Source organism: Hyla sarda, chromosome 5 (genome assembly GCF_029499605.1).
Source record: "Hyla sarda isolate aHylSar1 chromosome 5, aHylSar1.hap1, whole genome shotgun sequence".
In the NCBI taxonomy this organism is placed as follows: domain Eukaryota; kingdom Metazoa; phylum Chordata; class Amphibia; order Anura; family Hylidae; genus Hyla; species Hyla sarda.
In genome coordinates this window covers 270697107-270725097 of record NC_079193.1, presented here as the reverse complement: position 1 = coordinate 270725097, position 27991 = coordinate 270697107, and the positions used below count along the sequence as shown (strand labels likewise).

Below are 27991 nucleotides of genomic sequence, written 5' to 3'. Positions count from 1 at the left end.
TTTCCGGCAGCAGCCCTATGCGTGTAGTGAGTTTTGGAGGCGGGACCGTGTGCCGGCGTGACTGTGACACTCGGCTCCGCCTCCAAAACTCACTGCACACATATGGCTGCCGCCGGAAAGCCCTGTGTGTATAGTGAGCAAGGAATACGCAGCGTATTTCCCGCTGCTTCCGTAAATTTTGCGCAGAGTGAAATACGCTGCGTATACGCCAGGTGGGAACGCACCCTTACTTTGCTTTTCTTTTTTCTGGAGGGGGCGTGTCTGTCTGTCTCTCTCACAATGATGACTCATCTGCTCTGAGTCTCGGGAGCGAGCCTGGGCAGTCTGCAAATCACTGCACTCTACTCTGTAACCCTTTCCTACACTCACATAATTCATACATACAGTACATACACACTCCAAAAATGGTCTGGACAAAATTGTTGGCACCCTTTCAAATTTGTGGAAAAATAAGATTGTTTCAAGCATGTGATGCACCTTTAAACTCACCTGGGGCAAGTAACAGGTGTGGGCAATATAAAAATCACACCTGAAACCAGATAAAAAGGAGAGATGTTCACTTAGTCTTTGCATTGTGTGTCTGTGTGTGTGCCACACTAAGCATGGACAACAGAAAGAGGAGAAGAGAACTGTCTGAGGACTTGAGAATCAAAATTGTGGAAAAATATCAACAATCTCAAGGCTACAGGTCCATCTCCAGAGATCTAGATTTGCCTTTGTCCACAGTGTGCAACATTATCAAGAAGTTTGCAACCCATGGCACTGTAGCTAATCTCACTGGGCATGGACGTAAGAGAAAAATTCATGTAAGGTGTCAACGCAGGATAGTCCGGATGGTGGATAAGCAGCCCCAAACAAGTTCCAAAGATATTCAAGCTGTCCATCAGGCTCAGGAAGCATCAGTGTCAGCGCCAACTATCCATCGACATTTAAATGAAATAAAACTCTATGTCCCCGGAGGACCCCACTGCTCACACAGAGACATAAAAACGCAATACTACATTTTGCCAAAATGAACTTGAGTAAGCCAAAATCCTTCTGGGAAAACATCTTGTGGACAGATGAGACCAAGATAGAGCTTTTTGGTAAAGCACATAATTCTACTGTTTACCAAAAACAGAATGAGGCCTACAAAGAAAAAAACACAGTACCTACAGTGAAATATGGTGGAGGTTCAATGATGTTTTGGGGTTGTTTCGCTGCCTCTGGCACTGGGTGCCTTGAATGTTTGCAAGGCATCATGAAATCTGAGGATTAACATCGGATTTTGAGTCGCACTGTACAGCCCAGTGTCAGAAAGCTGGGTTTGAGTCAGAGATCTTGGGTCTTCCAGCAGGACAATGACCCCAAACATACGTCAAAAAACACCCAGAAACAGATGGCAACAAAGCGCTGGAGAGTCCTGAAGTGGCCAGCAATGAGTCCAGATCTAAATCCATTGAACACCTGTGTAGAGATCTTAAAATTTCTGTTGGGAAAAGGCGCCTTCCAATAAGAGACCTGGAGCAGTTTGCAAAGGAAGAGTGGACCAACATTCCGGCTGAGAGGAGTAAGAAGCTTATTGATGGTTATAGGAAGCGACTGTTTTCAGTTATTTTTTCCAAAGGGTGTGGAACCAAAGATTAAGTTAAGGGTGCCAATAATTTTGTCCAGCCCATTTTTGGAGTTTGGTGTAACATTATGTCCAATTAGCTTTTTTTCCTCCCTTTTTTGGTTTAGTTCCAATACACACAAAGGGAATAAACATGTGTATAGCAAAACATGTGTTACTGCAATCCTTTTCTGTGAGAAATACTTAATTTCCCAGAAAAATTTCAGGGGTGCCAACAATTACGGCCATGACTGTAACTTATCCTGTACGGGGCACTGGCAGTCTACATGAAGTGCCATGCTGACCCTAGCAGGAAGCCACGGCAGACACTCCCCCTCTATGTATCTCTATGGGATACATGGGGGGGCGTGTCGGCCACTGCGTCATGCGTAGGCGGAACACCCCTTTCCTGTGGACTGCCGCGGCCCCATTCAGGAGATCCTTCGGATAGAGGATAAGTTATATTCCACTACAGTATTCCTTTAAGGACACAGCCAATTTTATTTTCGCATTTTCATTTTTTCCTCCTCGGCTTCTATAAATCATAACTCTTTTTTATATTTTCATCCACAGACCCATAAGAGGGCTTGTTTTTTGTGCAACCATTTTTCCTTCGTAATGGTATCACTCATTTTACCATGAAATGTATGGCGCAACAAAAAAAATATTATTTGTGTAGGGAAATTGTAAAGAAAACCGCAATTTTGCTAATTTTGGAAGGTTTTGTTTTCACGCTGTACTCTTAATGGAGAATATGACATGTTTTCTTTATTCTGGGGCTCAGTACAATTTAAATGATACCCAAGGTTACACACTTTTCTATTATTATGCAGCTTTAAAAAAAAAAAAATCTCACTTTTTAAACAAAATTAGCATGCTTAAAATCACTCTATTTTCACCACCTATAACTTTATCGTTTTTCAGTATACGGGGCTGTATGAGGGCTCGTTTATTGCGCCATCATCTGTTCTTTTATCGGTACCACTTTTGCACATATGTAACCTTTTTTTAATCGCTTTTTTTATTTTATTTTTTGGAATGTGATGTCACAAAAAAGCATCATTTTTGGATTTTAGTTTTTTAACGTTTACGCCGTTCACCGTACAGGTTCATTAACATTATATTTTGATTTTATCTTATTTTTTTATATTTTTGCGTAGGCATAGCCCTGATCAGTATTATGATCGATCTTCTTCTCTGGTCTGCTGGATGTCAGACAAGAGGAGAAGACCCTGGAATGATGGCTGGAGCAGGTAAGGGGACCTCAGGCCACCATGTTTGATGATCGGATTCCCACGGCAGCGCCGCGGGCAATCTAATCATCCATTTAAACGACAGCATTGCCGCAGATGCCGTGATCTGTATTGATCATGGCATCTGAGGGGTTAATGGCGGACATCAGCGCAATCGCTAATGTCTGCCATTACTGTCGGGACCCTGGCTGTTGATAGCAGCCGGGACCTGCCGTGCATGACGCAAGCACTGGTCTGGTGCTCACGTCTTGTATAGGATGTAAATGTACGTCCTGGTGCGTTAAGTACCAGGTTATTAGGACATACATTTACGTCCTATGTCGTTAAAGGGTTACTCTGGTGAAAAAGTTTTGTTTTTTTTAAATCAACTGGTGCTAGAACGTTTAAACAGATTTGTAGATCTCTTCTATTTAAAAATCTTAACCCTTCCAGTACTTATCAGCTGCTGTATGCTCCACAGGAAGTTCTTAACTCTTTTAAATTTATTTTCTGTCTGACCACAGTGCTCTCTGCTGACACCTCTGTCTATGTCAGGAACGGTCAAGAGCAGGAGAGGTTTGCTATGGGGATTTGTTCCTACTCTCGACAGTTCCTGACATGAACAGAGGTGTCAGCAGAGAGCACTGTGGTCAGAGAGAAAATAATCAACTTCCTATGGAGCATTCAGCAGCTGATAAGTACTGGAAGGATTAATATTTTTTAATAGAAGTAATTTACAAATCTTTTTAACTTTCTGGAACCAGTTGATATGAAAAAAATTTCGACCTGAGTACTCCTTTAAGTGAGATATTCTTTGTCAAAGGACCTTTAAAGCATACCAGATAGTTAAATGTTAGGTGGAGTTATACATGAGATATTGTTACCAGCCAGTTTAACAGAGTATTGCAGGAAGTTCTTAAAGGAAAACTGTCACATGTTTGCTCCCGCACTATCCACTGTTGGATAGTTCGGGAGAAGCTGATTCTAACGAGCCCTACCTTGCTCGGATCTGCCCGTCCGTTCGCACGCAATTGTAGTTTTATGCTATGTGTATATCTTGCTGTAACTGGCATGGGCGGGGCTTCTGCAGCTTAACTGGCACTGACATCAGCGCCGCTTATGAATATTCATCCCTCCTCCCTCCAGTTAGGAGCGGCGAAGAGAGGGAGAACTGGAGGGAGGAGAAATGAATATTCATAAGCGGCGCTGACGTCAGTGCCAGTCAAGCTGCAGAAGCCCCGCCCGTGCCAGTTGCAGCAAGATATACACATAGAATAAAACCACAATTGCGGGCGAACGGCCGGGCAGTTCCGGACAAGGTAGGGCTCATTGGAATCTACATCTCCCGCACTATCCACCAGTGTGGATAGTGCGGGAGAAAATGTCTGACAGTTTTCCTTTAAGGATGGGAAGGGAACTCCAAAGTTACATTTATCTACAGCACCAAAAAAAGTGGGTACAGAACTCTTTTTCTTGACATTAGCTGGAGTTTCAGCCGTCACATTCCCATAGTTAAAAAACTTTCATAAAAGTAACAACAAACATCTGTTCTGTGCAAACCTCTATAGTTCTTATTATTCCCTTAAGTAGTGCTTTACAGATACCGTATTTATCGGCGTATAACACGCACTTTTTAGGCTAAAATATTTAGCCTAAAGTCTGTGTGCGTGTTATACGCCGATACCCCCCCAGGAAAGGCAGGGGGAGAGAGGCCGTCGCTGCCCGCTTCTCTCCCCCTGCCTTTCCTGGGGTCTAGAGAGCTGCTGTCGGCCCTTTTCACCCCCTGGTTATCAGCGCCGCTGCCCGTTCTGTCTCCCTGACTATCGGTGCCGGCGCCGATAGCCAGGGGGAGAGAAGCGGCGCCGACAGCCAGGGGGAGAGAAGGGGCAGCGGCACCCATTGCCGGCGCCGCTGCCCCGTTGCCTCCCCCCATCTCCGGTGGCATAATTACCTGAGTCGGGTCCGCGCTGCTCCGCTGCTCCAGGCCTCCGTCGTTGCTATGCGCTGAACGGCGCGGCGCTCTGACGTCATGCGCCGCGCCGTTCAGCGCATAGCAACGACGGAGGCCTGGAGCAGCGGAGCAGCGCGGACCCGAGCAGCGCGGACCCGACTCAGGCCTGGAGCAGCGCGGACCCGACTCAGGTAATTATGCCACCGGGGATGGGGGGAGGCAACGGGGCAGCGGCGCCGGCAATGGGTGCCGCTGCCCCTTCTCTCCCCCTGGCTGTCGGCGCCGCTTCTCTCCCCCTGGCTATCGGCGCCGGCACCGATAGTCAGGGGGACAGAACGGGCAGTGGCGACGATAACCAGGGGGTGAAAAGGGCCGACAGCAGCGCTCTAGAGCCCAGGAAAGGCAGGGGGAGAGAAGCGGGCAGCGACGGCCTCTCTCCCCCTGCCTTTCCTGGGGGTATATCGGGGTATACACGCGCACACACGCACCCTCATTTTATCATGGATATTTGGGTAAAAAACTTTTTTTACCCAAATATCCTTGGTAAAATGAGGGTGCGTGTTATAGGCCGATGCGTGGTATACCCCGATAAATACGGTATTTTTTTAAAGAAAAAAGCAATTCATGTATAAAAGAACAACTGCATGGCCTATTGTCCAAATTTTATTTATTGCTACAATTTATAAATAATATTTATTACACACTGTATTTGTTTTCAATTGATTCATATCTTTGTCCTTTGCCATTTCTAAATGACACTTTTTACCTATAGATTTTCACCTATAACTTCTGTTATGGTCAATAGTAATCTACTGGCCTGGCACAAGGACATAGATGCAAGGAGGTTTTTTTGTTTTGTTTGTTTTTGGTTTATGGAGTATTTAAAGTTTGTGGACACTTTCTGCATTGCTGCAGTGGTTACTTTGAATTCCTAAAGTTGCATTAAAGGTGCCCATACACTTTTACCCCTTCGTTGCAGAAAATTATTTCCAGTATAACAAATGTAATATATTAATTGCTAAGTAAGGGGAAAGCACTAAAGAAATTTCTACCATGTAAAAATGTTTTATCCATCATTACTACAGAAGTTACAAGTGACTACAGCTCTGATGGGACATAGTGAGGTAGGATACACAATGATATCATTGATTACAGGTGACATCTTCTATATAGACTTTCCTAGGGATGTCCTGATACCATTTTTTTAAGACCGAGTAAGAGTACCGATACTTTAAAGGGGTATTCCAGGCAAAACCTTTTTTAATATATATCAACTGGCTCCGGAAAGTTAAACAGATTTGTAAATTACTTCTATTAAAAAATCTTAATCCTTCCAATAGTTATTAGCTTCTGAAGTTTTCTGTCTAACTGCTCAATGATGATGCCACGTCCCGGGAGCTGTGCATGATGGGAGAATATCCCCATAGGAGCTGGACAGCTCCCGGGACATGAGTCATCAGAAAGCAGTTAGACAGAAATCAGCAACTCAACTTCAGAAGCTAATAACTATTGGAAGGATTAATATTTTTTAATAGAAGTAATTTACAAATCTGTTTAACTTTCCGGAGCCAGTTTATATATAAAAAAAAAAGTTTTGGCCTGGAATACCCCTTCAATTCTAGTACTTGCCGATACCAAGTACGAGTACTTTTATTTTAAAGGGAATCTGACAGCAGAGTGACCCGGTTTCTGGCGCTGCTTACCTTGCTGATATGTGGGTTCCATGTTGTGCGCAATGGAGGCGGTTGCTGTAATATGAGCCAAGATTTCTCTCTTCTCCATTGGTCAGAAGAAAAAAATTGCATTATGGGCGAGACTGATGACCACATGGTGAGCAGCGGTAGAAACCGGGTCATCTGCACTATCTACCTATAAATTCAAGTTAGTGCATTTGACTCTGCTGTAAGATTGCCTTTAATAGTAGGTAGTATCCCCCTGCAGACGTTAGTAGCAGCCCCCCTGTAGAATGCAGCCCCCCCCTTGTAGACAGTGTCCCCCCTTTAGACAACAGCCCCCCTGCAGATGTTAGTAGCAGCCCCCCTTGTAAACAGCAGGGCCCCATTTAGACATTAGTAGCAGGGCCCCTGTAGACCGCAGCCCCCAACCTTGTAAACAGCTCACCTGCGGCTGTCCTCTAAAAGGTGCTGCTGCCCTGTTCTCCCGTCCGCATAATGGCGTTCTATGAAGGAGCATGTGACATACACGTCACTCTGCTTCCTCCGTAGCGTTACGCTGGGCACAGTGGAGGAGGTGGAGTGATGTGTGTGTCACATGCTCCTCCATGGAACGCCATTATCTGGATGGGAGAACGGGGCAGCGGAGCGGCAGCAGGTATCGGATTTGGTATCGGGGACATTGAACGAGTCCCCGATACCAGGGAAATGGCTAGTATCGGGACATCCCTAGTCTTTCCTTATCTAATTCAGCTGGTACATACCATCGGGACTTGTTCCAGCTAAATCTTCTCTCTGCAGAACTTGATCCCCAGAAGGCATTGACTCCTCACTTTGTCAGCGCACTCTGAACCACTATATGAATATGATAATATATTACTGCCAGATACTGTATCCTCTGAATACTGCCACACACGTTACCACCTAAATATAATACTACCACACACTGTATCCTCTGAATATAATCCTGCCACACACTGTACCCTCTGTATATAATACTAACACACTCTGCGCCCTCAGAATATAACCTTGACATACAGTGCACTCTCTGAATACAATACTGCAACATATTGTGGCCCATAAAAACTGTACCATCCCAGAAATTCCTTATAAGATACACCATACCTCTGAAGTGCTAAACACTCTGTGCCCCTCACATATAGTAATAATGCCCCATCCTGTGCCCCCACATATACAATATAATAATTCCCCTGTCCTGTGCCCCCACATAATGCTTCTGTCCTGTGACCCCACATAATAATAATAATGCTCCTGTCCTGTGCCTCCACATAATAATGCTCATGTCATGTGCCCCCACATAATAATGCCCCTGTGCTGTGTCCCCTTACATGTAATAATACCTTTGTCCTGTGCACCCACATATAATAATAATGCCCCCTGTCTTATGCCCCCAAGTTGTAATAACGTCTGTTCTCCCTCCCCCACATAACTCTAATGTTCCCTGTCATGTGGCCCTCACATATAATGCCCCCTGTCCTGTGCCCTCCCCCTCCCAAGTTACAATAATGCCCCGTGTCACCTAAACGGTCACTGTTCCCCAAACATGGTAAAAACAACCACCATACTTACCTAATCCATGTTCCCATGAGCAGCTCTCTCCTTTTTTTAAAGCCTGCAGTATGTGAGCCGCGGGGACAGTATCTCCAGCTGGCCTGTCGGGGATGGTGTCCCAGAGGCTCACACGATGCAGGCATGAAGTGTCTGCACCAAGGGCATTGCTAGGGATCTAAAACATGTACTGTACTGTAACATCACTGTGTATATTATCCCTGTACTGTAACATCACTGTGTATATTATTCCTGTACTGTAACATCGCTGTGTATATTATCCCTGTACTGTAACATCGCTGTGTATATTATCCCTGTACTGTAACATCGCTGTGTATATTATCCCTGTACTGTAACATCGCTGTGTATATTATCCCTGTACTGTAACATCGCTGTGTATATTATCCCTGTACTGTAACATCGCTGTGTATATTATCCCTGTACTGTAACATCGCTGTGTATATTATCCCTGTACTGTAACATCGCTGTGTATATTATCCCTGTACTGTAACATCGCTGTGTATATTATCCCTGTACTGTAACATCGCTGTGTATATTATCCCTGTACTGTAACATCGCTGTGTATATTATCCCTGTACTGTAACATCGCTGTGTATATTATCCCTGTACTGTAACATCGCTGTGTATATTATCCCTGTACTGTGACATCGCTGTGTGTATAAACCCTGCACTGTGACATCACTGTGTATTATCCCTGTACTGTGACATCACCATGTTTATTATAACTGTACTGTGACATCACTGTGTGTATTATCCCTGTACTGTGACATCACCATGTTTATTATAACTGTACTGTGAAGTCAATGTGTATTATCCCTGTACTGTGACATCACTGTGTGTATTATCCCTGTAATGTACAGGGTTAATATGTGCAGTAACCTCACAATGCAGGTATAATACACACAGTAATGTCAAAGTACAGGGATTATACACACAGTTATGTCACAATACAGGGATAATACACAGGGAGTTCACAATACAGGGATAAAATACAGTTAAAACACAGGACAGGGTTACAATTCACAGTAGGGGGGGGGAAGGCTGGTGCTGAGGCACAGTATTTATAGTTTTACCTGTGTAACTTGCCGGCCATGAGGTTGTGGTGTCTGGGGGGTTGCAACGGTGTTGCAGGGTCTGGTGGTATTTGCCCTGTGGGGTAAGGTGTTATTAACCCCTGATTTGTTGTGACGCCAGGATGTGGTTGTTTTCTGTAGAAGGCCCTGCCGACAACCAGCCCAAAAACGGCAGGAAACAATGGAATGTCCACAGCAGGAATTATGAGATAACTGAAACTTTTACTTAAACTTCTTATTAAACAGTCTTTACAATTATGCAGTTTCTCTAGAGGCAACCGGGATGCAGGATACCTCACAGGCTTGCTGGGACTTGTAGTATTGAGATTTATGCAGGCCACTGTGCTACTAATTATATGCTTGAGTTGAATAGTAGTCACTAGGAATTGTAGATGGAGCTTGGTAACTCACATTTTTAGTGGCTGCAGATTCTTTAGGCTTTGGCCTAGATGAGATGAATTTTGTATATGCTGAGATTGTGCTTGCTTTGGATCCAGGAGATAAGAGAGTGAGTTTACAGACTACAGCCCTTATATACTAAGGAGGCTGGAGTACAGCCCATTGGTTGCCAGGCCTGTAGGTCCTGAACCCAGCTAACTCTGGGTACATCACATGACAGTATCCTATGACCCAGGAAGATCCTGTACATTTTATACATTTGCACAACCTTTATACATATACAGGAATATAATGTGCACATTTATATGAAGCAATAATTGATGAGCAAGTTGGGGAGCCCTGAAGGAGAGCCCTGTGGACTGCAGGGACTCTTCCTGAGGGGACTTAAGGCAGGAATAGGACCATGTCCTGTACCAGTACACCACAAAGTGATCTATTCTCCTGTGTCCTTTGATCTCCTTTCCTCTGACCCCAGCATGCCTCAGTGAGTATGGTATCACGTGACTAGCAGGGGTCGGAGCTGACCAGACAGACCAAGATCGTTCAGTATATGGCAGTGTTTTCCAAGCAGGGTGCCTCCAGATATTACAAAACTACAACTCCCAGCATGCCTAGAAAAGTCCTGGAAAAAAAAGTGCAGGAACTCACCAGAGGTTTCCACTCAAGGGCTGGTCCTGCAGGACTCCTGCTAATTGGTACAGTGTTCCTGCTGTGGAAAAAGTGCAGAAACTCCGTTCCCAAGCGTTCCTGCAGGAATTGAGCCCTGGTTTTACAACAGCTGAATGCACACTGCTTGGGTGTTGGGTGACACCATTGTGGGATTACTCCCCGCTCAGTGGTGTCATCCCATTTGGGGGTGTCACCCCCTAGCATTGCCACTGGTATTAGGGTTTATTTTTTGTGGGAAAAATTTTACTTTTTATTGGTGTCTTTTATCCCATGATATGTATTCCGGAGCCAGAAAAAAACTATAGTAGGACAAAATATTTTTTTTTAAATGTGGAATGTTGTGGGGCTGTAATTTTTTTCGGCGTTCACAATATGATAAAACTGACATGCTAATCTTTTCCTATGGGTCCAATGATACCAAACTTTGATAATTTATGTTTCGGTTTATGGTTTAAAAACAATAGAAAACTTGTTCTGACCCCTATAACTTTTTTTTTATTTTCCATCTATGTGTTAGGTTTTTTTTTTGCACCATGAACTGTAGTTCATAACGGTACCAGTATTTCAGACTTTCTGATCACTTTTTATGTACATATTTTTTTTTTTTTTTTTACGTTTACACCATTTCCTGTCCTGTGCGGGATCAGAAATTTAATAGTTAGGAAAATTATGCTCGCGGTGATACCAAATCCGTTTATTTTATTTATTTTTATAAAAAATATTTTTAGTGTTTGATTCTAAAGCGCAGAATAAAAATGTTAATGAGATAATTGAAAATGTTCTCAAATTTTGATCAGTGTTCTTTTTCAGATACCTGCAAGTTATTGCTGTTAACCTGGTAACTGCTAATTTCCGTAAAGGGGTTCTCCGGTGCTTACACATCTTATCCCCTATGCAAAGGATAGGGGATAAGATGCCTGATCGCGGGAGTCCCGCAGCTGGGGACGCCCGTGATTATGCACGCGGCACCCCGTTTGTAATCAGTTCCTGGAGCGTGTTCGCTCCGGGTCTGATTGCGGGTGACTACAAGGCCGGCGGCGTGTGACGTCACGCCTCCGCCCCCGTGTGACGTCACGCTCCGCCCCTCAAAGCAAGTCTATGGGAGGGGGCGTGATAGCTGTCACGCCCCCTCCCATAGGCTTGCATTGAGGGGCGGGGCGTGACGTCAGACTGGGGCGGAGGCGTGACATCACACGCCGCCGGCCTTGTAGTCGCCCGTAATCAGACCCAGAGCGAACACGCTCCAGGAACTGATTACAAACGGGGTGCCGCGTGCATGATCACGGGCGTCCCCAGCTGCGGGACTCCCGCGATCAGGCATCTTATCCCCTATCCTTTGGATAGGGGATAAGATGTGTAAGCACCGGAGAACCCCTTTAATGATCTGACAAATCTTATTTAACTGGCAGCCTAACTTTCCAGTTTTCACTGACTTTGCAAAAATGGTGTGCCTTTCCAAAGTGACTGAAACCCTCCGGCAGCAGGTTGTCCAGATGAAGGCCAAAGGGGTGACCCTATCAGCCATAGCAAGAGAAGTTGGTCGTTCCAAGTCTGTAATTTCTAGAATATTGCATCTTTATAACATCACAAACTAATTCAAATCCCCCAAGAAGGCTGGTCGCCCTCGAAAGACAAATGAAAGAGAGGGCAGGAGAATCTCCATGGGGAATCTTTTCAACACTGCAGCTGGAATTACTGGCTAGTTCAGCACTGAACAGGGTAAGGATCTGTCTTGTCATACAGTGTCTCGACATTCAAGAGCATTTGGACTGAAAGCCCACTCTGCAGTGACCAAACCTCTCATTAGCAGAAAGAATCAAAAGGCTAGACTCACCTGAGGAGCATGTTGTGTGGACAGAGGAGAAGTGGTCCAGAGTTCATTTTAATGATGAAAGCAAGTTTAATATTTTTGGGTCAGATGGGAAACTGTTCATTGACAAACTGGGGAAAGACTGAACCCAAAGTGTGTAAAGAAGTCAGTGACAGGTGGAGAAGGAAGTGTCATGGTTTGGGGAATGTTTTCTGCAGCACGAGTTGGACCTCTCATACAGCTACATGGCAGAGTGAATGCAAGTGTCTATCAGAACCTTCCTCAACAACACTTGGTTCCTTCCTTGCGTTCATCACTCAATCAGCAGCAATTTTCATGCAGGACAATACCCCCTGTCACACAGCAAAATGGTTAAAGCAGTTCCTTGAAACTGAAAACATTAAAACAATGAAATAGCCAGCCCAGAGTCCTGATCTAAACCTAATAGAAAACCACTGGAATATCCTTGGTGACAAAGTTATGGTCAAGAAACCCACAACAGTCACTGAACTGTGGAAGAGACTTGAAGAAGAGTGGAGCAAAATCCCACCAGAGCAGTGTGAGAGACTAGTGATGTCCTGTGGGGGGCGCAGATGTGCTGAAGTCATTCAAAGCAGAGGCCTGTACATGTCCTACTGGTTGGTGACTGTTGGAACCTTCAGAAAATTTACTTACAAACTTTCTCTGTGCTACAGTCAATTATTTATTTATTGTTACCAAACTGTAGACATGACATACATTTTGTTCTGCAGTTTAGTGCAATTACTACTTTGATTTTTATTTTTGTTTTATTGAGGTATATTGAATTTAGATTGCTTTTTATTCTATGTTTTGTGGGATGTGAGGTGACACAAAAGCAATTCTGCCATTATCTTTTGTGTTCACAGCATTCCCCATGCCACATAAATTGTTATATTTTAACAGTACAAACATATGATGATGCCAGTGATGTTAATATTTTTTTGTAGTTCAAATTTATTATTTTAAAAACTTGAAAAGTTTGGGTGATTTTAATTTTTACTTACTGATTGGCACCCTGTAGTTGGCTGGCACCTTTTTTTTTCTTGCTAAGTATAGAGCAGTCTCAGCTTGTGAGGCCATGCCATACTCGCATCAAATGCCCAGAAGGGGTTAAACAGGCAAATCATTTATTAAGTATTTGACTTGTCGACATCATTTGAAGTACTATGACTTTTCGTGCCCAACTTTTGCTGCTTTATAATAATGACTCAAAATTACTATGAGATGGGACCTTATAGATGGTGGTTAGAGATGAGTGAAGCTACAGTGATTCGATTTGTCACGAACTTTTCGGTTCGGCAGTTGCTGACTTTAGCCTGCATAAATTAGTTCAGCTTTCAGGTGCTCCGGTGGGCTGGAAAAGGTGGATATAGTCCTAGTAGAGAGTCTCCAGCCCACCGGAGCACCTGAAAGCTAAATTAATTTATGCAGGCTAAAGTCAGCAACTGCCGAGCCGAGAAGTTTGTGACGAATCGAATCACTGTAGCTTTGCTCATCTCTAATAGTGGTCTTCCTGGAAAAAAATGTCTAGTTTACATAATGGAACTAAACTTCTGTCAAGGTGAGGTTTTACTGTTTTGTATAAAAAAATTTCAACTGCAACAAATTCTGCCAACAAACCATAACTCTGCCTTAAAATATTTCATATTTAAAAGGGTACTCTGGGAAACTGAGTAGGATATAGGCCCATACAGGAGTTTTCAGGGGGCCCCATTGGTAGGTTCCCCCACGATCAGACACTTTGACAAATTACATTTGACAAGGGTATCTCAGATAATGTATAAGACTGTAACAGCCCTGTTGTTAAGTGGGTTAAGAGTAGTATAATGGCTTAATACAGAAATCCCTGCTGTCTTATTGGTGATACATGAAATCATTCATGTCTCTTGTGTTAATAATATCCCCGATGTCTAGTAATTTTAGAATTTATTGTGTCACCTGTCTAGTGGGTTAATAACTCATCTGATAAGCATAGAATAAGTGAATAATAGCCCTCATGTCTTGGGATTAAAAACAAAAAAACAGCCCTGTTGGGTTAGTAACAGTATCTCATGGGTGATACTGTATGTCAGAGGAGGTTTGTCTTTTCTATCTAGGGATTTGTTAGTCTCCTGCCTAGAGAAAAGGAAGGTTATAAAGTAATTTCTCACTAAGGACATTGTAAAATGATTGCTGTTGCTATAATTATGATAATGATCGGAATATGACAGTACAACACGCAAGGGAAACGCATGATCATTTTCTGCAGTGATACTAAATAAAAATACTATATATTATAGCTTCTTTTTATTGTTTTTTTTTGTTAGTTTTTTCATTTAATTTATAAGCCTTCAATTCAATACAATTAGGACTATATATATATATATATATATATATATATGTTCTAATATTAAAATGAGCAATTATAATAGATTGTAATGATATTATGAATATGATGTAAGACCAGTCCTAGAGACTCCACCCACAATAATAACACCATATAAAGGAAGGATCTCTACGTGATGTTTCATTGATCTACAGATTAGTGTCACAATGTAGCCATGGTTGGCTTATAGTGTAGTCCTAAGGATCATCCTCAGGATTGGCAAACTCCAGCAAGGAACAATTACATAACAATTATGATCATTCAATTTAGAATGGAGGTTGCCTACCTGTCCAGCATTGCTAATATTAGTACAAACTGTTCTCAAGAAGACAAGGAAGCTCTTTTCTCTGAAGGCACATTGATTTTCTTACATATTTTTATATCTCTGATCGTTTTAGTCACAGTTCTTGGTAATGCTCTTGTCATTTTAGCTTTTATTATTGACAAAAGACTTAGAAACCAGAGTAATTTTTTCCTCCTTAATCTGGCAATCTGTGACTTTCTCATTGGTAAGTCTTTGAATAGAATGTTTGTAAGAGTCATTGGATCCTGTTCAGACCTGAGGATGAATAGCTGAATAATTTAAATGTTTTTCTAACAATTGCTTAAAAGTTTTATTGTTTGAAAGTGTTATTCATCATTATTGTTTGGTTGTGCTAGTATTACTTCAGTATTATTGAAACAACCTTTTCCCTGTTATATATTTTTTTTAGTACAGTTAAAGGCTATTGTGGATTAACCCTTTAAGGACCCAGCCAATTTTCACTGTAGGACCCGGCCATTTTTTGAACATCTGACCACTGTCACTTTAAACATTAATAACTCTGGAATGCTTTTAGTTATCATTCTGATTCCGAGATAGTTTTTTCGTGACATAACTTGCATCATTTCTTGGTGAAAAATCCCAAAATTTGATGAAAAATTTGAAAATTTTGTATTTTTCTAACTTTGAAGCTCTCTGCTTGTAAGGAAAATGGATATTCCAAATAAAAAAATTTTTTGATTCACATATACAATATGTCTACTTTAGGTTTGCATCAGAAAATTGATGTGTTTTTACTTTTGGAAGACACCAGAGGGCTTCAAAGTTCAGCAGCAATTTTCCAATTTTTCACAAAATTTTCAAACTCACAATTTTTCAGGGACCAGTTCAGGTTTGAAGTGGATTTGAAGGGTCTTCATATTAGAAATACCCTATAAATGACCCCATTATAAAAACTGCACCCCCTAAAGTATTCATAATGACATTCAGTCAGCATTTTAACTCTTTAGGTATTTCACAGGAATAGCAGCAAAGTGAAGGAGAAAATTCACAATCTTAATTTTTTACACTCGCATGTTCTTGTAGACCCAATTTTTAAATTTTTACAAGGGGTAAAAGGAGAAAAAATTTTCTTATGTTTGTAGCCCAATTTCTCTCGAGTAAGCACATACCTCATATGTCTATGTTAATTGTTCGGCGGGCGCAGTAGAGGGCTCAGAAGCAAAGGAGCGACAAGGGGATTTTGGAGAGTACGTTTTTCTGAAATGGTTTTATGGGGGCATGTTGCATTTAGGAAGCCCCTATGGTGCCAGAACAGCAAAAAAAAAAAACAAAAAAAAAAAAAAACACATGCCATACCATTTTGGAAACTAGACCCCTTGAGGATTGTAACAAGGAATAAAGTGAGCTTTAATACCCCACAGGTGTTTCACGACTTTTGCATATGTAAAAAAAAATTATTATTTTTTCACTAAAATGTGTGTTTCCCCCCAAATTTCACATTTTTGCAAGGGTTAATAGCAGAAAAGACCCCCAAAATTTGTAACCCCATCTCTTCTGAGTATGGAGGTACCCCATAAGTTGACCTGAAGTTCACTACGGGCGAACTACAATGCTCAGAAGAGAAGGAGTCATATCTGGCTTTTTGAGAGCAAATTTTGCTCGGGGGGCATGTCACATTTAGGAAGCCCCTATGGTGCCAGAACAGCAAAAAAAAAAACACATGGCATACCATTTTGGAAACTAGACCCCTTGAGGAACGTAACAAGGAATAAAGTGAGCCTTAATACCCCACAGGGGTTTCACGACTTTTGCATATGTAAAAAATAAAAATAAAAATTTCACTAAAATGTGCGCTTCCCCCCAAATTTCACATTTTTGCAAGGGTTAATAGCAGAAAAGACCCCCCAAAATTTGTAACCCCATCTCTTCTGAGTATGGAAATACCCCATGTGTGGACGTCAAGTGCTCTGCTGGCGCACTACAATGCTCAGAAGAGAAGGAGCGCCATTGAGCTTTTGGGAAAATAATTGTTTGGAATGGAAGTCAGGGGCCATGTGCGTTTACAAAGCCCCCCGTGGTGCCAGAACAGTGGACCCCCCCCACATGTGACCCTATTTTGGAAACTACACCCCTCACAGAATTTAATAAGGGGTGCAGTGAGTATTTACACCCCACTGGCGTTTGACAGATCTTTGGAACAGTGGGCTGTGCAAATGAAAAATTTAATTTTCCAAAAAATCTGTCAGACACCTGTGGGGTGTAAATGCTCATTGTACCCCTTATTACATTACATGAGGGGTGTAGTTTCCAAAATGGGGTCACATGTGGGTATTTATATTTTTGCATTTATGTCAGAACCGCTGTAAAATCAGCCACCCCTGTGCAAATCACCAATTTAGGCCTTAAATGTACATAGTGCGCTCTCACTCCTGAGCCTTGTTGTGCGCCCACAGAGCATTTTACGCCTACATATGGGGTATTTCTGAACTCAGGAGAAATTGCGTTACAAATTTTGGGGGTCTTTTTTTTTCCTTTTAACGCTTGTGAAAATAAAAAGTATAGGGCAACACCAGCATGTTAGTGTAAATTTTTTTATTTTTTTTTACACTAATAAGCTGGTGTAGCCCCAACTTTTCCTTTTCATAAGGGGTAAAAGGAGAAAAAGCCCCCCAATATTTGTAGTGCAATACCCCATATGTGTCCCTAAACTGTTTCCTTGAAATACACAGGGCTCTGAAGTGAGAGAGCGCCATGCGCATTTGAGGACTAAATTAGGGATCGCATAGGGGTGGACATAGGGGTATTCTACGCAAGTGATTCCCAAACAGGGTGCCTCCAGCTGTTGCTAAACTCCCAGCATGCCTGGACAGTCAGTGGCTGTCCGGAAATGCTGAGAGTTGTTGTTTTGCAACAGCTGGAGGCTCCGTTTTGGAAACACTGCTATACAATACGGTTTTCATTTTTATTGGTTGGGACAGTGTAAGGGGGTGTATATGTAGTGTTTTACTCTTTATTATGTGTTAGTGTAGTGTTTTTAGGGTACATTCGCACTGACGTGTTACGGTGAGTTTCCCGCTAGGAGTTTGAGCTGCGGCGAAAAATTTGCCGCAGCCCAAACTTGAAGCAGGAAACTTACTGTAAGCCTGCCCGTGTGAATGTACCCTGTACGTTCACATGGGGGGGCAAACCTCCAGCTGTTTCAAAACTACAACTCCCAGCATGTACTGAAAGACCGTGCATGCTGGGAGTTGTACTTTTGCAACAGCTGGAGGCACACTGGTTGGAAAACCTTCAGTTAGGTTCTGTTATCTAACTCAGTATTTTCTAACCAGTGTGCCTCCAGCTGTTGCAAAACTACAACTCCCAGCATGTACTGATCGCCGACGAGCATGCTGGGAGAAGTAGTTATGCAATAGCTTGAGGTACGCAACTACAACTCCCAGCATGCCGAGACAGCTGATTGCTGTTTGGACATGCTGGGATTGCAGTTTTGCAACATCTGGAGGGCTACAGTTTTAGAGAACACTGCAAAGTGATCTCCAAACTGTGGTCCTCCAGCTGTTGCAAAACTACAACTCCCAGCATGCCCAGACAGCAAACAGTTGTTTGGGAATTCTAGGAGTTGTAGTTTTGCAAGATCTGGAGGGCTACAGTTTAGGGACCACTATATAGTGGTCTCAAACTGTAGCCCTCCAGCTGTTGCAAAACTACATATTCCAGCATGCCCAAACAGCTGTCTGGGCCTGCTGGGAGTTGTAGTTTTGCAACATCTGGAGGGCTACAGTTAGAGACCACTGTATAATGGTCTCAAACTGTACCCTCCAGATGTTGCTAGGCAACTCACCGGCTTCCATCGGATCCAGCCGCACGTCATCGCCGCCCGCCGATCTCCGTCGCCTGCAGCCTCTGTTGCCCGCCCGGATCGTTAAGTGGATCTTCGGCGCCGGTCCCCGCCGTTTCCCCGTCCTGCCCCGCCTATTGTGGGAGGGCAGGACGGGGAAAATGAAAGTAAACCCCCCCCCCCCCCCCCGCCCCCGATCTGCTATTGGTGGTCGCGTCTAGACCACCAATAGCAGGGATAGGAGGGGTGGCACCCGTGCCACCTCACTCCCATGACTTCAGGGGGATCCTGGGTGTCTTAGACACCCGCGATCCCCTTTACATTCCGGGTCACTATAGACCCGTAATTACCCGGAATCGCGCAAATCGCAAGTGTGAATTCACTTGCGATTTGCCGCGATCGCCGACATGGAGGGGTCTGATGACCCCCCTGGGCATTTGCATGGGATGCCTGCTGAATGATTTCCGAATGATGGTCCGATCTCCGCCCAGCGCACGGCGGGGACCGGGACTGCCCATTACGTAACTGTACGTCATGGGTCCTTAAGACCCAGGGTGTCTGGACGTAACGTTACGTCATGGGTCCTGAACGGGTTAAAATCTCACAGCCACTGGTGAATGCATTAGAGTGTATTTTTGTTCACATCTGTTCACGGGAATATAGGAACACAGCCTTATACAGAATTGTTAATTACTTCTATTTGTCAGCTATGGATTTCTGACACAGATCCTCTTGTAAATAAACATCAGATTTGCCAACACATCTCAGCATATCTAAATAGTGGTGTGTACTCTGTTGAACACAAGCTGTTTGAAAACTACAAATCCCAACATGACCTGATGGCTGTCAGTAGGCTCCCCCTAAAAAGAGAACCCTTTATAGACATGCCTCTTCTGTTCCTATGGAGGACAACTGTAGAGTTTATAGAAGATAAGGATTCATCTTCAGCCTGCATACATCCACATTCTGATACTTCCTGCGCACAGGAAATTTCTCAGGATTGCAATAAGAATCGAAGGGGTTCTTCATCATGTGCAATTAAAAGTTCTCCATTTTGGAATTACCTCAGCCCCATTTGTATTCCCCAAAGTGGTTTCTTCCATAGTGGCAGTTTTCAGATTACAGGGGATATGAGTTATCCCATATCTGGATGACTGACTCATAATTGCCAGCTCTCATTCAATTCTTTCAGGTCATGTTAAGATAACTATGAACATGCTTTAAGTTTTAGGTTGATTTGTGAATTGGGACAAATCAGGTTTTTCCCCAACAACATCCAAGCGATTTCTTAGATTCATCATAAATTCCTTGGAAATGAAGCTGTACCTCTCTGCGGCCAGGAAACAGTGTATCTTGAGAGAATACCATTTCCTCAGGGTTCCTTGCAGGGTTTCTCTGAGGACACTGATGAGTTTCTTGGGTTCACTATTGTCAGCAGCAAAGCTGTGTGCTGGGCCTTTTGGCATCTCAGGCCACTTTAGAGATCCTGCACAAATAGAACCGAACATTGTCCAACCTAGACTCCCTACACACTCTCTCAACCAGAACCAGATAATTCCTTCACTGGTGGGTGGAATTCCAAGACTAAATGTCGTTAACAGATCAAACCTGGATTGTTCTTACCACAGATGGCCCAGGATGAGAAGCACATGTACTGGACCAGACTGTGGCAGGATTATGGACTCCAGAAGAAATGGGTCTCTCTTCCAACCCAAGAGAATTGAGGGCCATTTTCAATGTGCTTCAACATTTCAAGCCTCTTCCCTTGGGAAATACATCAGGATCAGGTTGAACAACATGGCTTCAGTGTTAAACATTAACAAGCAGGGGCTTACTAGATCACTGACTTCTTCAGGAAGGGGAGATGATCTTCAATTGGGCAGAATCCAGGATAACGAGGTTATCCATGGTCCATATCAGGGGAGTCCAGAATACTTTGGCAAATTGTTTCAGCAGACATTTGTCGATTGCAGGAGGATAGTTGTTATGCCCCCAAATAACCAACTACAATGAAATCGATCAGATGGCAACCAGTCTGAACAACAAGCTAGCTCTCTTTTGTACTCTCCACTCAACAGACTATCCTTGGGCGGTGGATGCGATTTCAATTACCTGGAAGTTCAGACTAGCATACATCTTGCCGCCACCTCAATGATACCTAGAGTATTAATGAAGGTAATACAGGATCAGGCCTTGGTAATAGCTGTGATACTGTTTTGGCCCAAGAGATCCTGGTTTTCCCAGTTCATGTTAATGAGCCAAGGGAATTTCTGGAAACTCCCCCTGAAGCAGGATCTAACAGGATCAGGGCACTCACCTGTGCAGCAATCTAGTATCCCTCAATCTGCCGGCATAGAGATTGATCTGTCCGTACTAAAAGCCAAGGGTTTTTCAGGTTGAATATAGGTCATATGCTAGAATAAAGATTTTTTTTTTGTTCTTTCTGGTGTGATTCTAAACAAATGGATGTTGCAAATCCTACAACTTCACAAGTTTTGGAGTTTTTGCAAGATGGCTTTGACAAGAACCTCTAACCAAGCACCTTAAAAAGTGCAAATTGCCACTGTCAACCTTCCTATGTAAACTTTTTTTTTTTTTCGAAGTTAAGAGCTTTGTGAAAGCTTTTTCCAGACTTCTTGCCAGACTTGTGAGACCTGTTGTGTCTTTGAGATTTGAGTCTGGTTCTAAGAAAATTTTGCCTACCTCCTTTTGAAGGTCTGAAGTATACAAGTCTTAAGTTGCTTTCTGCAAAAGGGTGTTTTCACATGACTGTGACTACGGCAAAAAGGGTGGGGGCGAGCTTCATGCTTTCTCTACATTAGAGCCCGATACCATCTTCTTGGAAAACAAGGTATTGCTGAGATTTCTTCCATCTTTCTCCCATAAGTTTCCCACTTTTAAAAACCAGAATCAGATTGTGACTTTGCCACAGTATGTTCCTGATGTCCCTGCTGGGGAGAAAGATAATCTCAAAAGTATGGACTTGGTGAGAGCATTTGGGGTGTATCTTCAGAGAACAAGCCTTTTCCATGAAGAAGAAAACCTCTTTGTTTTGTATCAAGGTACAAATAAGGGTAAAAAGGCATCAAAGCCTGATTTGTGACTGTATACAATTACATGCACTGAGGCCAGTTTAGATCCACCAGTATTCACCACAGCCCACTCTACAAGGGCTATGTTGACTTCATGGGCTGAAAGAAGCTCATTTCCCCATGAACACATTTGTCAAAGTGCTTCTTGGAGCGCCTCAATGATCTTTTTCAAACATTATAAATTGGACAATTTATCATCAAGCAGTTAAGCATTTGTCAGAACTATTTTTGACTACGTTCAGCTGTAGATCCCTCCCTTGGTATTGCTTTTTAAATCCTCATAATTGTGCTGCTCACAGGACGATAGGGAAGTTAAGATTTAAATTGTTAATCTGTTTTCCTATAGTCTGTCCAAAGCTTCCGTCCCTATTGTTAAATTATTTTTTTTTTTTTTTGACTAATGGCTGTCCAAGGAAGTTTATATACCCCAGGGAATGCTACTTATGTTTGGTTTTTATTTTTGGTAAGTTATTACTATGGTCCAGCAGCTCACAGGGCGGAGATTCACCCCATCATTGTGCTGCTAACAGACAGAACAGATGAACTACTTAAATCTTAACTTTTTGCTAGAGATAGAATCCATTTTTTTTATACAGAATTTCAATAGTTTGTTTATTGCAAGCAATTGCAGTTAAAGGAAATACAAAATTTGCACACATAGGGGGAGATTTATCAAAACCTGTGCATAGGAAAAGTTGACCAGTTGCCCATAGCAACCAATCAGATCACTTCTTTCATTTTTCAGAGGCCATTTTAAAATTTAAAGAAGAAGCTATCTGATTGGTTGCTGTGGTCAACTGGTTAACTTTTCCTCTACACCGGTTGTAATAAATCTCCCCAATAGTAACAGGTGCGAGGTGCAATGCATTTTGTCTTTCTATATGCCAGTCCTCTTGCAGGGTTCGTTTGCGGCCCTGCTAGGTTTTCTTTACATTTTTAGTTCCATTGCTGCGCTCTTTTGCGATAGCAACATAAAGTAGAAACATAGAATGTGTCAGCAGACAAGAACCATTCAGCCCATCTAGTCTGCCCAATATTCTAAGTACTGTCGATTGTCCCTGGCCCTATCTTATATGAAGGATAGCCTTCTGCCTACCCCATGCATGCTTAAACTCCTTCAATGTATTAGCAGCGACCATTTTTGCAGGAAGGCTATTCCATGCATCCACTGCTCTCAGTAATACTTCCTGATATTACTGCATCAAAATTTGTCCCTAATTTAAAACTATGCCCTTTTATGTTAATTTTTTCCCCTTCTTTTAAATATACTTTTCTTCTTTACCGAGTTGATTCCCTTTATGTATTTAAATGGGCACTGTCAGATCCTATGTTGTTACTGATGAAAATTAAAGACTTTTTGTAAAATTGTTGTTTAAAAGGTTTGAACACTTAAAGAAAATGGCCCCTGAAAATCCCACCACTAGGGATCCCCATACCTACTAGGACACTAGTCCTGCAGCAGCATCAGGCTTGTTCATGAGTCATGGACAAGAGATGAGTCATGGGCAAGGCTGCATGAGCAGACACACCAATCACCTCTCACCACCACAAGGGAGGGACACGCCCCCTCCTCCTGAGAGAATTTCTTACTCTGTGAGCTAATGAAAAGAGGTCTTTTATAATAAATATAGGTGATATAGGCATATAAATTAGATGCACATGGTCAGGATTAGTTACTGAGTAACATTTTTTTTTTTTGTGTGGGATCTGACAGGTATGCTTTCAAAGTTTCTATCATACCCCCTCTGTCTCATTTTTCTGCCAAGGTCCTTTAACCTTTCCTGGTAATTTTTTTTCCTGTAAACCATGTACTAGTTTAGCAGCTCTTCTCTGAACTCTCTCCAATGTATCTATATCTTTCTGGAGATACGGTCTCCAGTACTGCGCACAGTACTTTAAGTGAGGTCTCATCAGTGTTCTGTACAGTAGCATGACCACTTCCCTCATTCTACTGCTAATACCTCTCCTAATACACCCAAGCATTCTGCTAGCTGCTCTATTACATTGTCTGCCTACAATTAAAGGGGTATTCCGAACAAAAACATTTTATCCCCTATCCAAAGGATAGGGTATAAGATGTCTGATCGCAGGGGGCCCGCCGCAGCACCACATTATTTGCGAGAGCTGCGTTTCCAGTTTCTGAAACCTCTGGGTTTCCGGGACTGGGGACGTGATGTCATGCCAAGCCCCCTCCATTCATGTCTATGGGAGAGGGCGTGATGGCCGTCACACCCCCTCCCATAGACATGAATGGAGGGAATGTGGAGTAACATCAAGTCCCCAGTCCCGGAAACCCGTAGGCTTTCTAAACTGGAGACTCAGCTCCCGCATAGAATGCGGGAGCTGCCGGGAGATCGCGGGGGTCCCAGTGGCGAGTCCCCAGCGATTAGACATCTTATCCTCTATCCAAAGGATGTTTTTGCCCGGAATTTTAGTCATCCAATCAAAAAATCTATAAGATTAGTTGCTGATTCCTCCCTGCTACCTTTTTTGTGAATGGGCACACCATTTGCTAATTTCCAATCTTCTGGGACGACTCCTGTTATCAGTAACTGGTTAAATAAAAATTAATATGGAAAAAGTGGCAACATTATATTATGCAGTGTGGTTATTGGTTTTTTAATTTATAAACCATTTGTAGGTACATTTAACCTGGATGGATGGCATATAATTTGCTGTTAAAAACAACATTTATAAGAATTATTACTGATTTATTTATTTATTTTTTACTTATTAGGTGCAATCTGTATTCCCATGAGTGCTTCATACATCTTGACTGGAAAATGGGCGCTCGGAAACATTCTCTGCAAAGTCTGGTTGGTAGCTGACAACCTTATGTGCACGGCTTCAGTTTTTAATATTGTTCTCATCAGTTATGACCGGTTCCTATCCATCACTATGGCAGTATGTGAATTAATAAAATAAAATGTTCTTTACACTGTGTTTTACACCATCTTTCTATGTTTTCCTTAACCTTGAATTTATTTTCTGAAATGGTTCTGAAAACTACCATAAATCATTGTGAAGGATCTGTGCTTTAAGACCACCACTGGCGAGAGAAGAAAATAATTCTGGGGTTTGGTAATATTCCAAAACTAGCTTTTGCCCGTGGCTTCGCTCGCATTAAATTTGGGGTAACATAGATCTACTTTTTACGATCCTACAATAATGAGGCCGCTCTGGGTAAAGTCTGAGGGCATCCAAACAACTTTCAACTTTGATAGCCGCGTCTAAAGATTTAATGCCAGACATCTGCCAGAACGGCGATGTCCGGCATTAGCCACTGGTCCTGGCTGTTGATAGTAGTCGGGACCGTGCGGGTATGATGCAAGCTCAGCTCCTGAGCTCGCTTCATAACCCTCCCGTGCTGCAGCGCAGGATATACCCGGCGTTCTGCGGTAGGGGTTAATTCATACAAACTTTGAACCCCCGTTTCACCCCTTCAGGGGTGGAATTTTAGAAAGCGTTAAAACACGTGTTTCTTTATCTCTAATTGTTAGCCTAAAAACAAAGTTTCATGCTTCTAGCTTCAAAAATGACAGACTTCCATACAAACTTTCAACCCCTTTTTCACCCCCTTAAGGCTTGAATTTTTAAAAAGCCTTTCTTTTTAAGGCTTATTAGATGTTCTGTGCCTCCTGGAGTCTTATTCTTAACTCCTTAAGGACCAAGCCCATTAAGACCTTAAGGACTAGGCCAATTTTATTTTTGCATTTTCGTTTTTTCCTCCTCGCCTTCTAAAAATCATAACTCTTTTATATTTTCATCCACAGAATAGTATGGGGCTTGTTTATTTTTTGCGTGATCAGTTGTCCTTTGTAATGACATCACTCATTTTACCATAAAATGTATGGCTCAACCAAAAAAATACAATTTGTGTGGGGAAATTAAAAGAAAACTGCAATTTTGCAAATTTTGGAAGGTTTTGTTTTCACGCCATACAATTTATCGTAAAAATTACATATGTTCTTTATTCTGTGGGTCAATTCGATTAAAATGATACCCATAAATACATACTTTGCTATTATTGTTGCACTTTAAAAAAAATCGCTAACTTTTTAACCAAATTAGTATATTTAAAATCCCTCTATTTTGACAACCTATAACTTTTTTGTTTTTCTGTTTAAGCGTCAGTATTAGGGCAAATTTTTTGCGCCATGATCTGTACTTTTTATTGACACCACATTTTTGTATATAAAACTTTTTTATTCATTTTTTTAATTCATTTAAAAAAAATAAAATGTGACAAGAAAGCAGCAATTTTGTACCGTATGGGCGCGGGCGATCAGATCAGCATAAAATGTAGCCGTGCTGCCACAGATGCCATGATCTATATTGATCACAGCATTTGAGGGCTTAATGACAGACACCTGCGCGATCGCGGGTGTCGGCCATTACCGGTGGGTCCCTGGCTGTTATCAGCAACCAGCCGCACATAACTCGAGCATCGCTCTGATCATGGCACAGGACGTAAATGTACGCAAAGTACCACCGTAGCAGGACGTCCTTGTTCGTTAAGGGGTTAAACAGGGCAAACTTAGACTACTGCAGAGTATATATATATATATATATATATATATATATATATGTATTCACCAGATTTATCTCAGTAACTCAAACTGTTAGACAAATTTGACACATATGTAGACTGTCTAGTCTATGTCTAGTATAGTTGGCTTACTTTACTCCAAAATGGTACGCCAAATTTTTGGTGCAAGTTTTGTTAATTTGCTGTTTCAGGATAAATGGTTATTGGTCTCTTTTCAAAGTCAAAACATTTTTATTAAATAAACAGTAGAAATCGGTGCAAAGAGCATTCCAAATGAAGAGAATGGCGAGAACAAAGCGACCAATTAGGTCTCAATAACCAATACAAAGCTCAAACAGAAATAGCACGTAAATCATCAAACTGGAGAACAAGGGGTAAGAGCCAGGGGGGCACAAGGAAAAGGCTTAGGGACTGGAGGATAAAGAGATGTACCCCAGAGGAAGGTAGTGGCAGGGGAAAGGGGAGGCCCAGTCGAGCCAGTGGGGAAGCAATACAGAAAGAATAAAGTACACAGGTGGGAGAACTATTCACACTGGACCAACACGGACGGGCAGTAGACAAGACAAACTACAAGGGGAGGGGGGGGGCAAAGGGAGGACACAGAGAGGTGGAGGGAAGAGAAAGAAAGGTGAGGGAGCAGGGAAATGGCTAGGATATCAGACAAAAGGAGAAGGTAAAGAAAGTTGGAGATACCACAGAAGCCAGCAAGGGAAAGTCACGAGATTGAGCGGTGTTATTGGTCTCTTTTAATAACATCTACACTGTTTTTCAAAATGTTTTTTAAAAAAAGTAATAAGATGAGAAAACTGATAGTGACCTCATTGTTTCTCTTGTTGTTTAGGTGGTGTATCGCTCTCAACAGGGGAGCCGTAGCCAGACAGCAACTAAGATGGCTGCTGTTTGGGTACTGTCCTTTCTTTTATATAGTCCAGCAATTATTTTATGGGAATATATTAATGGAGACCCTCTCATTCCTGAAGGCATGTGTGTTGCTGGATATTATTATAGCTGGCACTTTCTTTTTGGAGCCTCGACCTTCGATTTTTTTCTTCCATTGATAAGTATATTATTCTTTAATGTCAGTATATATTGGAACATTAAGAAGAGGAGTAAGAAAAAACATCAGATGTCATCAACTACTCATCTGTCGGATCAGACTGGCTTGTGGATCGGAGGGCTCGATATTATATCAAGAGTCAGGAATGGAAAAGAAAGAAGAGAAGAATCGGGGAGATGTGTATTTCAGCCGTCCCTAAGTATTATCTCCTCCTCAGATAGGAGTGTCCAAGCTACCAAGCTCTCCAGGGATAAGAAAGTTGCTCAGTCTCTCACAGTTCTGGTCTGTGTATTTGGAATTTGTTGGGCACCGTACACACTTCTCCAGACCATCCGTGCAGCTTGTCATGATAACTGTATTGATTCTTACTGGAACCAAGTTACAAGTTGGATGTTATGGATTAATTCATCAGTGAATCCTATTATCTATCCATTGTGCCATAAAAGCTTTAGAGATGCTTTAGAAAAAATGTATAAGAAATGTAAATTTAGGCTCTGCTAATTTTTAAGAATATTAAATGCAGATCAGTAGAAGAAAGGTGTTAGGTGCATTAGGTTAGGAGTTTTTTTTTATTAGATCCATGAAGGTAATTTTTGTGCTTAAATAAGATGTAATTTACAATACTGATTTCTTCTTGACAAGGATGTCTGTTCTTCAGTAAGTTGTTGCTGTTTGTAAATTTAAAGAAGCACTCTGGTAAAAAAAACAAGTGGAACACAAATGTTTTCAAATCAACTGGTGCTAGAAAGTTAAACAGATTTGTAAATTACTTCTATGTAAAAATCTTAATTCTTCCAGTACTTATCAGCTGCT

The 27991-nt window shown here is 42.2% G+C and overlaps 1 protein-coding gene across 1 annotated transcript; it reads left to right on the top strand.

The window, feature by feature from the left end:
• The first annotated feature begins 153 nt into the window (after positions 1-153).
• On the top strand, positions 154-27991 carry LOC130274015 (histamine H3 receptor-like). The gene is made up of 3 exons (XM_056521737.1): positions 154-2844; positions 24310-24388; positions 26963-27991. The coding sequence occupies exons 1-3, from the start codon at positions 2801-2803 to the stop codon at positions 27677-27679; spliced, it is 840 nt and encodes a 279-aa protein (XP_056377712.1). The 5' UTR covers positions 154-2800; the 3' UTR covers positions 27680-27991.